We start from the raw sequence: 13,236 nt of genomic DNA on the forward strand, positions 1-13,236 counted from the left end.
CATTACACCTCCTGCATAGACAGCCCTGGGGATAATATCACAGTGTGACCAAGTATTTTCGTTAAGGTTGAGTGTCAAAGCTAACGAGTAATTGACATTTCCACAATATTATTTTTGCGAGAAAAAAAAATATTTTTATACAATATTGCTAACACAGGGATATGGCCATTTTGAATTTTTTGTGTCAGTAACTGTAAGGTAATTTGTTTCTCTAGTACTAAAATGTGCATTCTTGATTTTCAAATAGAATGTCTTAAAGTTTCCTTGGGGAAAGTTTGAGCAAAATTTTAAGGCTCTCAGATTGGAGGCACATGCCACCTAAAGGGATATTTTGTTGCACAAACATGGAGGAATTTGGCTGACATCATTCCATTTGGCTGTTCTTGGAACGTTGTGACTGTCCTCGCATGCACACATATACATGTATCATATAAGTAAACATACCTCTTTGTATTAACATAAAACTAAAAAGAAAAGCAAGCATACTTGGTGAGACACAAAATACTTTATTTTGCATAATGATGAAATATCTCTATTCCCACAAATTTCATTCATAAATACACATGTACATTATATTTATTTGTGAAGAGCACAGTAAAATTCATATACATATAAAACAACAACAAGAGCGCTATAAATTAAGTTATTTGGCACAAATGAAAAATATTGGTTATTGTTTTGGTAGGGCTAAAAGTCACAAAATATGTGTATTTGGCGTAGCAATATTGATTTTAAAAATGGAATTTGTCAGGTGCACTGGGCAAGGGATGTTTGTAACACACATACTCTGATGTACGTTTCACTTCTTTAAAGACAATCTGACCATCAAGTATTGAAAAAACTCAAACAAGCGTAAAATATTCTATCAGTGTGCTTCTCTGCTTCGTGGCTCCGTCACTCCATCATGGAAAGACAGTTTTCCTGGTTATCCAGTGCCATATTTACTCAGCAGTGAGAGCAAACCATTTCATATGGGAGCCACAGGGTGTGAGGTAGATTGGGGTAGAGGGGCTGGTTTATCGCACATTAGTAATACGCTGCTGGCTAAGTAATACTTGCATTGCAGACATAATGGAATGAATTTCTTGATAGAAGTGTGAAATATTTAACAATGCCATGAAAATACACCAACATTAGCCTGCTACAACATGGTTCAATAGACAAATTAATCACTTGAAATTCCACTTGGTGGGGTACAAATAAAGAAACAAAATAATATACAGCAAAACATTTTGTAAAATTTTCTACACTTGAAAACGACTGAAGGCTTAGATTTGACAAAATTTAAGAAAAGACAGATCTACAATTATTTACATAAATTGCACATGACAGCATACAATGCTTGAGATTTCATTTTGTCAACATCATTCATACAGAACACTATACAGCAATATTACAATGGTCGCAATATTACAATGGTCAAAATTACTTGTACTACACTATCCTAGGTACTGTTATGTCCTCCTACACCAAGCCAAAGACTTTGTTGAAAGCATGTACTGTTGTGAAAGCCGTCATGAGTTTTGGAATTCAAGGTTCAAAATTTTGTTTCTCTTTGCCACATGTTAGTGGCATGCATATCTTTTCATATTCAAAAAGATTTGAAACTAGCCCTATCAGCAAAATAAACCATCACTGTGAACCAGTTCAACTCAATTTTGATCAGCTGCTTCTTCACTCACCAAAAAATCAATCAAGACTTTTTTCTAGACAGTTATTCAAAATAGCTATTGCACTATGGTCATCACAGACTGACCCTAGCACTAATGTTGGGCCAATACATCCACTGTTCTTTGAATCTCAACACCACTTTTCCAATAAAATCAACCACTGTTTTTAGTCACTGTACTGAAACAATACTAAAACGCATCTCAAGTATGCTTTCCTACGGTGTGACTTGATTTTCTTTTAAATCACTCGTTTATATGCATCTCCCTTAAGGCAGGAGAAAAGTCAACCAAAACACAAATATCCATGGCAACAATCACAACAAAGCCACCACTGTTACAGTACCATCAACGTAGTGTCTAAGGAGGCGTCTCATCAGCGACACTATAAATCATAAAAGTCAAGTCTGTGCTTCATCAAGAACATCTCCTTGACATTTAAGGAACAATACATTTCACTTTTGACATTGTTATCGTTTCTGTTCCGGAAAACAAGTACCATATATGGAAAACAAGTACCATATATGGAAAACAAGTACCATATATTTTCTTGTTGTTCATCCCAGAGTATGTTGAAATGTCAGCCTTGAGAACAAAAAAATGCACTGTGTACAATAAGAAACATTATTGCTGATAAATGAATTTTAGTCCAGACTTAAATTCATCCGTCAACATCAACATGGGTCAGCAAATGTATAATGGATGTCCAGGCAAGCTGAACACAAGACTTTTCAACTTGATTTTGGGTTTGGAACATGAAGCTGTACTTTGAAGACAAAACAAAGATTCTGGAAAATATACATGAAGAGTTACTGCTAATGCAGTTTTCAGAATGTCATGTACATTTCATTTGTTGATCGCATGATCCCAATGGCATCTCTTGGAAGTCCAGTAAAATCTTTGCAAGTTCAGTCAACGCAGTGACAGCATGTTATTTTCATGCCCTTCCATATACTTGAATACAAGTGGGAGGTTCAACTAATACTCCACAATTGTTTGCAGGGCTGACTATCATAACAGTAACTTCTGTTGCTGGACTGACACCTACAATACATATCTTTTGGAGATTTACAAACCACGACACACTGCCAATAATCACAACATGTCGGTTGGAAGTCTTACAATCACAATGCAGGTCTGTTGGATAAACTTTAAAATGACTGCCAAACAACGTTCCTACGCACATGCTGAAAAACATGTTTTGCATATTTCATAAATATCAGATAACACATACATACACAATCAGTTTTATAGAAATAACTGAGGTACCAGACCTCAATATATTTTTTTAAGTTCACCAAACTGAAAAGTAAGTTTTTGTGGTATCTCTTGTGACGTGGTATTTGTGTACAAAATAAATAAAGACAAAAATCTGACTGGATGGAAAAATCTAGACAAAACGTGACACAATGACTGTTACCCTAGGTAACAATACAGAGTCATTCTACTTGGTCGTTTTTAATGGCTTTTGCTTCGTCTTTTCAAGGTGAATAGGCCCTTTATTCTCTGCATCTTCAGTCTCTTTTTTGATCGTTTTTCTAACTCTAGAAGTGCCGCTTTCTCCTTCCTCCTGATTTCTCTGACCAGAGTGTGGAAAACATCATCAACAAAATGTCGCAGGGCGGCTGAAGTCTCAAAAAACGGACAGCCAAACTCCCTCGCCAGTGCCTCGCCTTCTTCTTTTGAAACCTGTTCAATGAAAAATCATACAAAAATGGATCACTTTGGGTATTAGGCTACTCTAAAATGAGAGTCTTTAAAGTTTTGCTCGCACTATTGCCAGGATAACCTTACATTTCATTCATATATGATCAAGGATAAATAAAAAGAAGTCGTAATGCAAATTTTTGTATAATGTCAAAAAATTTCCTTAACTTTTTCAAATATTTTAAATTCATAAAGCTTGGCATTTCCCCGGTGAAGAAACAACTGAACTTTAAATAATCCATACAACAAAATATGCAATCTTCTTTTTAATTTACAAGACAAAACCTGTAATATTTATACATAGACACAAACATTGAAAAATTTCAAGGTCTGTCATTTTCTGAAACTATCACTATGCTGCAGTTGAACCCTTACAGTGATGTGTATAAAATGCTCCAAACTTCTGTATTTCAATCATGAATTTATAAAAGGGCCAGTAGTAATAACTTTTGATGATTTTATCTACTATTTTTGTTTCAATATAAACCATAAATTTCTAGTTCTACTCCCTTAAGTATGTTGATATACACAGCATTCAGCTTGTCAACTCAGTCTGTAAAAATGAAAACTGCATTGTTATTGTTGGCAAGTGAATTCTTGTAAGGACTACAATTCAAATGTCAACAATAACAGTGCATTTTGCACATATAGTGCTATAATGACAAGTTAGATAGTGGATGTTTCAACATTCTTTGGGATTAGAATAAGAACTTCCACTTGACGTACAAAATAAAAATAATGAAAAAATGATCAAAAGTCAGCACTACTGGGCCTTAAACTTCCTGGTTAATATGACACTACTTGTACCAATAAAGCTTTGCTTTGACACCACTTTTTTATCAAAATAAACAACTACAGTACTTTCTACTGTGATAACCCGAAACTTTTGACTGCACCATACAAAGATTTGTGAAGGGAATTTGATTCAATTGCCAAAATCAACTATTTCAACTGAGAATTTCATTTTGCAAATGATCAATTTCAATGTGTAAAAGAAAAACTAGGAAGGAATAAAGTTCTACCTTTCTCAAATGTTCTAGGTCATATTTATTTCCCACCAATACTACTGGTATGTCATCAGTCTTCCGAACACGTTCAATTAATTTTTTAAATTCTGCTGCTTCTTGAAAACTCCGCCTATCTGTGATGGAATAACATATGATAAAACCCTCTCCCTCTCTCATGTATTGGTCTCTCATTGCCGTGAATTCAGCCTGTGGAAAAGAGAAACAAACAGTAAGTCAAGAAATTCAACCACACCCAACAACCACACGCCTGATTCACGTTCTGTTTGCATAGATCTCTATGACAAATTTTGAACTGAAATATTGAATTTTTATTTGAGTTAGCACACTGTAAGGTGAGTAAAAAATTTTCCAGTGAAAAGTGGGAATTACATCGAGCCTGCATGAAGTATGTGTATCAATTTAAAATGAAAATGTAGTGAAATATTTATCACACAGCAGAAAACATCAAAAAATTACAATGGTAGATATATAAATAAGTGCTCTGGAGATCGTATCAATGAACAGACACACATCCAGACAACAGACAACACCTTATAGCACCCCATGTTATCTCTGCATAGGGCAATGGGAGCTAACCACTGTAGTAATAAATCATATCATGGGATTCTTGGTCACAGTAAAATTGCATTTGCCATTATCACAAAGTGAAGAGTGCCAAAGTTTCAAATCACTTTTCTCAGAATTTCCTTTCTTTAGTTCAGTATGTAATAATTTATGTGCAGTTTGGAATAGACAAAACAACTATTAGTATTTCTTTTTGCATCAATTTGGGACATACCATTTGCTTTTTGGGGAGGGGAATTAGTCAAAATACAAAATGTAAGCTTTTTGCTGTTCCAGATTTGAAAATTTCTTTTGGGTTTGTATAAGCATGCATTATTTTTTGTCAGCTACAGTAACATGACTATTTTTTTAACAATGACAGCAAGGCTACAAACAATTTTTCAGCAATTTTTGCTCAGAAGACACTTTTCTCCAATGTTGACCAAACCCTTCAAAAAATTTCAAATAGAGGATTCCTTGTTGTCTTGATTGTATAAATGTGCAAACTGGCTGTACATGGCAAACCCACTTCTGTCATTGGGTGTGGCTTTTACTAATCCTGTACTGTGGTATTTTGACTGTCGACTGTCTTGTCTGGACAGACAACCACAACCACATCCCTGGGGCAGCACCTTTAAGATTTATGTTAGATGGCGAGGTCAAGGGTCAGAGACAGGGGTAAAGGGTCAGAAAAACAGGACAAGAATGTCAAATAAATATCTAGTACTCTAAAGCCCTCTGAATGGAATGGAGACTGCTGTCTCTCTTAAAAGGAATTCATTACTTATATCTTACTTTCCTCTGGATGTGAAACAAACCATGTTCATGTCATTTATCAATCTATCTGCCATGCTTCTCACTGTAAACCTGACATTCTCCCAACACTGTCTGTATACCGTTGACAGTCATTTCTTCCTTTTTATTCATTCAGACAAGAGTCCTGGACAGTTGCTCTGAGACTCCCGATATATAGTCTGTGCTAAGCACATACTGGATAATGGGTGACTGCTGCAGGCATGAGTGCATTACAGATCAACTACATACAACATATACTGGAAACCCAAATGCATGAATTTAAATGACGTGGAGATACACATCTGGTCTTCCATGATCGATGTGAAACGATCAACATATGCAGTCCCTGGACATGATGCACTCTGCATTTATACTCATCCTTCTTAGACAAGGACACATTACCAATGGCATTTCAGTGTTGCATGTTTTGTCCTTCAGCGAGATCTCCTAACCGAATCATTCTTGCTTTAATTGCACATACCCTTTAAGTATATTTTTAAATATCCATCGTTTTTCAGCACTACTTCCACCATTAACAACCACTATGGAGTTAAAATATACTTTCCCCCTGTTTTAATTATACATATTTGCCATTGTAATTTCATACTATGTTTATTTAGTCATGCTCATGTTTTTTAATCTGATCCATTTTCTGTCTCTTGTATATTGTAAAGGTTACAAACGTCTAACCTCCTTGCTTAGTTAAAGTGCACATTCCTGACTCAAGTTTGTTGGTTTATGAACAAGGTGACCACATTGATTGGGCTAACCCCTCAAGCAGTAATTGCATACTGGATTTCTGACATGGTAGATATTCATCACTTTCCATCTTATTCATGTTCTGGATAGTCAGGGCACTCACAATATAGAAATTCACAGGTAGAGCGTTATAATCCTGACTGTTGAAAGTATGATTGTGGCTGCAGCTGGCAGAAATACACACATTTTTTCTGTGTTGTAACTATGCATGCTCTACTGCTAAAGCCGGCACCATTGGCTCTTTAAACACAATTTTTACAGCTTTTGTCACAATATTCGAGGTTAAAGGATTCATTTCTGTGATTTTCACACATTCAAAATAGTCAAGTCAAAACTTTCATGATCACATGTTTATTACTTAATTATTAAGATAACTCAAAGTCATTGTGAATCAAACAGCTAGGAAGGACAGCTCAAGGACTGCTATGTCAACTGACGTGTCACAGGAAGATATGTATTTATGTCTTTGCTATCAAAATGGCCACAAACAATTTGGCCATGTTGTTTTAATCTTTTCATCTGCATATTCTTTCATAGGGGTCTGAATTTCGACAGGAAACGATAGGGTTGTTCCAAGATTTGGTTTTAAAAGCATTAAAATACTGTAGATACTGAATGCCACTCTTATTACGATTAGGTGACCTCGCAAACTCAATGCATAACTGTGAGTCTTGTTTCAGAGACTGTGACAACTCATTATTATTCGTAACACATATGCAAATGTTGCTTAATCTTGGATCACTGCAAGTCAATATCTATTATTATGTTAAAGTACTGGATCTGGTTGAAGTAGTTGCCAAGTCAAAAACAAAGCGAAAAAAACACAAATGACTCAGAATAATAAGTATTTGTATGGATTTGAAAAAATTCACACCAACGCCAAACACTTCCAGAGAGTGGCGCCAAAGTGGATACATTTACACCTACAACTTAATGTTTCATCTTACGGCTAGCTGTCTGTTGTGAGGCCAATGACCTATTATTGAATATTGGGTCTCATGACTGACCATTACTAAGTCTTGCAGTGACTCATTTTACTGAGGTCACTAGATCTACTTGACTGACAGGCCATTGTCTCTGTACACAAACACCCATGTGTGGGTCAGAGGTCAAAAGGAAAGTTGCAAAACATCTTGTTTTTTTTACTTTCAGCATTTCCCCGTTTTATGTGCAGGTCTTACTATGAAGACGAAATCTTCTCATGTATGTTTTTTATTTCACTGACAGAAGGGCAGTCCAGGCAAAAAACATGTGACCTCTGACCTGCAAACCAATTTCATCCTTGCAAATTGCAATTGGCTTGAAACTGTTCAAGTCACACTTTAATAAAATGGCAAAAGCACTATTTGGTTGTTAAAAACATTTCATTTAAGCCACACATCTGGCATGGATGAGCGTGGATAGGGTATGTTGCTTCACAAACCTTTAAGTTTTCCAGAATTGAATTGAACCACAAACTATGTAGACAAAATGCAAAAAGTTTATTCAACCATGAATTACACATAAATTAAACTTTCATTCCATACAAAACTTTATATATGTTGAAGCACAATCCAATATATTTGTCCATGAATTCACTACATTCATTGAGTTTTCTTTGACCTATGCTTTATACAAGAACATGATACACAGTACAGTTTCTATCAGAAGTGTACGGTTTCAAAGAGACTGAAACCTTCGCCACTACTGAAATCATGTGTATTTTATTTCGTTTCAAAAGTCTCAAAGTCCAATTTATGGTGACACCAAGACCCATGTGATTGTTTTTAATTGGTTTGAGTACCTGATAAATTTCAACTCTAGTTTCTATCACTTCCTACTTCAAAGCAACCCTGGGGGCCACTTCAGCCATTTTGCTCATGATTTCACAGTACAGTAAAAGTAGCTCCCACCACCCTTTTGAAGATTTGAACTTTTAATCTCTACATTTTTCTGGATTTTCTTTCCTTTCACTAGGGCTGAGTTTTCTTCCCTTTCGCTACATCAAAATTCACATTTGAAGTCAAATTTCTCGATGGACACTTGGAATTCTATTATTGACACTGAGTTTAAATGCACTGGAACTTCATTGAACCTGGACTTTTACACCTGGAATACATACAAGTGGCTGTTCTTTTTTTGAAGAAAAAGGCATTTTCAAAATTTAATTTCGAATTTCATTTTTATATATGACAAAAGGAAGCTCCTTACCTGTCCTGCAGTGTCTAGAATATCTAATAATCCAGTTTCTCCATCAATTCTGACTTGCTGCTGGTACGCATCCTCTGTTACAAGAAAAAACATATTTGCAAAAATCAGACACAAATCAGAGTTAAAACCACTTTACCCTTTGTGGCTATTTCAAGTATTTCTATGCTGTTACATAGATCATTTTCTTTCTACATTGAAACATTAAGTATCATACTTATTAATGCATTATGTATAACATGCAATGCCATTCTTCACAAATGAATTCTAGTCTGGTGTTACAATTCAGTTAGCAACACTGAATAGCATAACAAGGTGACAGATTCAATGTCACAGATTCAGTGTCAGGCATTTTTATATGATTTCGGGGAGTAAAATACACGTGTATTTTATGTGAACAGTACAAAAATATTGGAAAACATATCAGAAGTTATAGTGAGTTTTAGAACTGGATACACAAGATATCCACAAACTGGCATGTATAATTTACTCACGGTGTTCACATTTTTCTCTATTTTGAAGGCCAAACTGAATTATGACCCAACAAACAGCAATAAACTGCAAGCTGGGAAAATCAAATAAAATTTAGTCTTTATTAAACTGAAACAAATGTAAACTGGTTTTATTCAACATTCCAAGCTAACAAATACGTCTCCACATTCTTGTCTGAGCTTGTCAAACAATTTCAAATTCTTGTTCCCAATTAAAGATATCGCACGTTGAATAATGTTATATAATGGCTGCTGATAACATTTGAGCTCTGTGCTTCCATGGCATATATGTGTACTCACCTATTGTCGGATCATGATAATCTATAAAACTGTGTGTAACAAACTGCATGGTTAAGGCTGCAAGGGAAGGAAAAGAATAATTTATTAATAATTTTATGCAAAGAAATTGATGTTTTTGATGTTGCTATTTTTGTGTTGTTGGGTGGGGTTCATTTATCGGTTGTTGTGCTAAGGTTTATCCAGGCAAATTAGCGTTCAACTGTCAGCCACGCCTGTACCTATTGGGTCATCTTAAATTTGACCGAATTTGCATATCAACACAAATCACTAAAAGAATTTTTACAGTCAACAGTTATATGTAATTTTACTTCAATCTCGCAAAAAAATCAAAGTTCGGAGTCTCTTTAAATTTAGTGTACAACGGCGGGAAGCGCAATTGCAAATAACAATATCGTCATTAAGTTGACTGTTTGCGACAAGGCCGATCCAAACCAACCCTGGGCAATAATCATTGGCAAGAAGCCAACAAGAAAATCTAAGGCCGGCTGTCTACTGATTACTTTTCAACTAGCCATTATAAACAAACGTATTGCATACACTATGCGTCGATACACAGCACGGAAATTATCGGATATTTTAATAATTTTGAGTTCACAATAATGCTAATCTCGATTAATATATGGCGCTTTAAAAAGCTTTCATATCTGAGTTCTGTAATCTGTTGAGGGAGGAAACGGAATAGTGAGATGCACTGTAAAAAATCATGTTGAGAAAATCGTAACACATTACAAAACCGTGCAAAATATACACAAGGTCGGACTACTAGTAATATAGAGTCGTCGGTGTAAAACAAGATCGGGGAACAATTGGAAATACGATGAGCATAACAGTTTTAAGTTGTTTACAAAATTGAAATCGTGATGTGGAAGCTGGAGGCCAGCAGTGTCGATGATCTGATGGCTGTTGTACATCCGTAAAGGGCCATCCACTTCCCATACGTTGCATACGTGCGTTGCACTTTCAGAAAAATATTGGTCGAAGCGAAGTCTGCACGGTACGGGCAGTCTGTCGAACAACTAATGCGCTAACTGGAGCATATTGCAAAAGCACTCGGCAATCGTTCACGGTTGGGGAAAATATTTTGATGGTGGAAAAGGAATGTTATCTTCTTTTTTTCAATGAGGGATGTTTCAAATAATCGGACGAGACAGGAAGGTTTCTTTTGTAGTAAAACTACTGACCAAAAGGTCTGAAAGTGAAAATCATTGCGAACACATATTTCCTATCCCCGACGCTGCCATGCCCCTCCCCTCGGGTCTGCATGCTAAGATATGATGTGAAACAACGATGTCCTTAAAGCTTTTAAAACAGTGAAACAATCACGGCTACGTTGCCTGTTACAACCATCCTGGACACACGGCAGCATTTGCGGAAAAACAACACGTCGCAATCAAATGCCAGCACTCTCCAGTTAGCATAGCACTGATGCAAGTGCAGTGTACACTACAGAATTTCAATGGTTCTTTTTTGACTTCCACTTACCGCTTTTTCCAACGCCTCCCTGGCCGAGCAAAACGATCTTGTAAACTCTCATACCTCCCCTGATGGTCGGGCGGTTCTCCATGAATCGCTGTGCAGCCCGTTGTTTACCTGAGATAAAGCTTGAAGGGCGTAGATATATAAAATTTTGGCGTTGTAGCTATTTTTGCTGCATTGTATTAGTAAGAGCCTTTGTGTTAGTCAGAAGGAATCTCCGCCCAATCGGAAAAGGTCACCATACGAGGGCGCATTTTGAGCCTATTTTGACGGATGACGTCACCATAAATTAGCAATGACGTCATTTTGACGTCAATGCAGGCAACGAACACGTCAGCCAACTCATAACGGCCAGGAAAAACTCAATCGCTAGATGGGATCAGGGAAAATAAATAACAGAACAGGGAGAACTACACAATATGTTACTATTCCTGGTGTTTTTGATAAAAGGCAAGTCGGACAATCTGCGCCCACGCAGACGTAGTAACCTCATCAGTAGGCCTAGGCTACAGGACAAAAATTGAAAGTATCGGACGTACTTTGTGTCAAAATATTTTTTTAGATATTGTCGGCATTATTTCGTACTTCTGTCATTATTACAGGTACATGTGAATACTAATATATATATACATACATATATACGAAGTAGTCGGTTCGACTTGTCCGATACACAGTGCTCAATACAAAAGTAGAGCGAGATATATAAGGGTTGCTGGAGAATTGATTTTACAATTTCATCTCTACAACGTTGTTTCCGTGAGTCGCGAGACTCACTCATCAGAAGACTAGACTGGAGTGAATCTCCAGTCCAGTCTCCTGATGAGTGAGACTAGACTTGAGTGAATCTCCAGTCTAGTCTCCTGATGAGTGAGTCTCGCGACTCAAGAAACAACCAACGTTGTAGAGATGAAATTGTAAAATCAATTCCCCAGCAGCCCACATATATATATATATATATATATATATATATATATATATATATATATATATATATATATATATGTGTGTGTGTGTGTGTGTGTGTGTGTGTGGGGGGGGGTGTGGATGTGTGTGTGTGTGTGATAAATCGAGGACATTAAAAATGTCAGATATTTCAAAAAAGTGGCTGAATATACGATATAAGGGACAAATATTGGGGGAAGATATAAGCTTTGAGTAGATGAAGGCATCATATAGCCAAAATACAATCAAATGTGTCCTGTAATATCAATGTGGATTAGTAATAGTAAGATATGTTAATTTGACGGGGAACGATTTTTTTGCTGTTTGCTGACGGGAACTCGGCGAAAAACTAGAAGCAAAAATGTAAGTTCACCTGTTAGTTTACAAAATAGAAAAACGTTAATGGTATTAGATATAATCAAGGTAGGTCAAGTTAATGGAAACGACATTTTTCTTTAATAGCCGAGTTACTCGTCCATTTCTTGCAAAACGAAGCAAAGGAATTAACAGTAGAATTTTCCAGTATTAACGAAATGCTAAGGATTCTAGGCCATAAAGAATATCCACTCTAAAGGGAACATATTATCCAGTAGGTTGAAAATACATTATGAAGCACAAAAACAGGCCTGGGTTAAACGAAATTAGGTAAATTGTTGTGCAGATAAACGGGAGGGTTACAAACAGTGGAAACAGGGAAATGCTGAGAAAACATCTAAGGCTTTAACAAGAGAGTAAATGTTGGAGTTCAGGAGAGAATGGGGAGGGTATGAGAGAAACGGAGGGGCCAACATGTCCATTAATTGCCACATGTGTGTAGGATATCTGAGAGTCTAAATCTTTAACTGTCGTCATGCATACGGTTCTAAGATGCTTAATCAGTAAAATTGACAATATGTTATTGCCCTTGGTTGTTGCTTTGCTTTCAATTGTTTGATTTACCTGTCAAAATCCATAATTATTCAATACATTGGTATATGAGTTGGTTTGCATACAGGGCTATGGTATTTGTCAAATAAATGAACATGAAAAAATAGTGCATTTCCCCATGGTATGGGCACATACATCAATTAATTCCCTCTCAAAGTTAAGGAAGAGTGCGCCTCAAAAGTGAAAAATTTAAGTTATTGCTCAAACTTTCCTCAATGAAACTTTCAACCATTCTATTGTCAAATTACGACTATAAATCAAGGTGTCACTGCGCAAAGTTTGGTACTAGAGAAACAAATTAACAAATTACCAACTAACCCTTACCAATATTTAACATTCGGAAAAAATAAGACGGTTAAACTTCTACTTGTTTCAAGAACTTTAAGGTAGATCGCGCCTTGGGAATAGATACTC

The 13,236-nt window shown here is 36.2% G+C and overlaps 1 protein-coding gene across 1 annotated transcript; it reads right to left on the bottom strand.

Moving 5' to 3' along the window:
- Positions 1–485: 485 nt before the first annotated feature.
- LOC139121034 (GTP-binding protein Rit1-like) lies at positions 486–11,228 on the bottom strand. The gene is made up of 5 exons (XM_070685620.1): positions 10,960–11,228; positions 9,478–9,534; positions 8,690–8,763; positions 4,397–4,588; positions 486–3,356 (listed from the first exon to the last, which is right to left on the bottom strand). The coding sequence occupies exons 1-5, from the start codon at positions 11,039–11,041 to the stop codon at positions 3,126–3,128; spliced, it is 636 nt and encodes a 211-aa protein (XP_070541721.1). The 5' UTR covers positions 11,042–11,228; the 3' UTR covers positions 486–3,125.
- Between the last annotated feature and the right edge of the window lie 2,008 nt (positions 11,229–13,236).

This window comes from Ptychodera flava, chromosome 21 (assembly GCF_041260155.1).
Source record: "Ptychodera flava strain L36383 chromosome 21, AS_Pfla_20210202, whole genome shotgun sequence".
Classification (NCBI taxonomy): domain Eukaryota; kingdom Metazoa; phylum Hemichordata; class Enteropneusta; family Ptychoderidae; genus Ptychodera; species Ptychodera flava.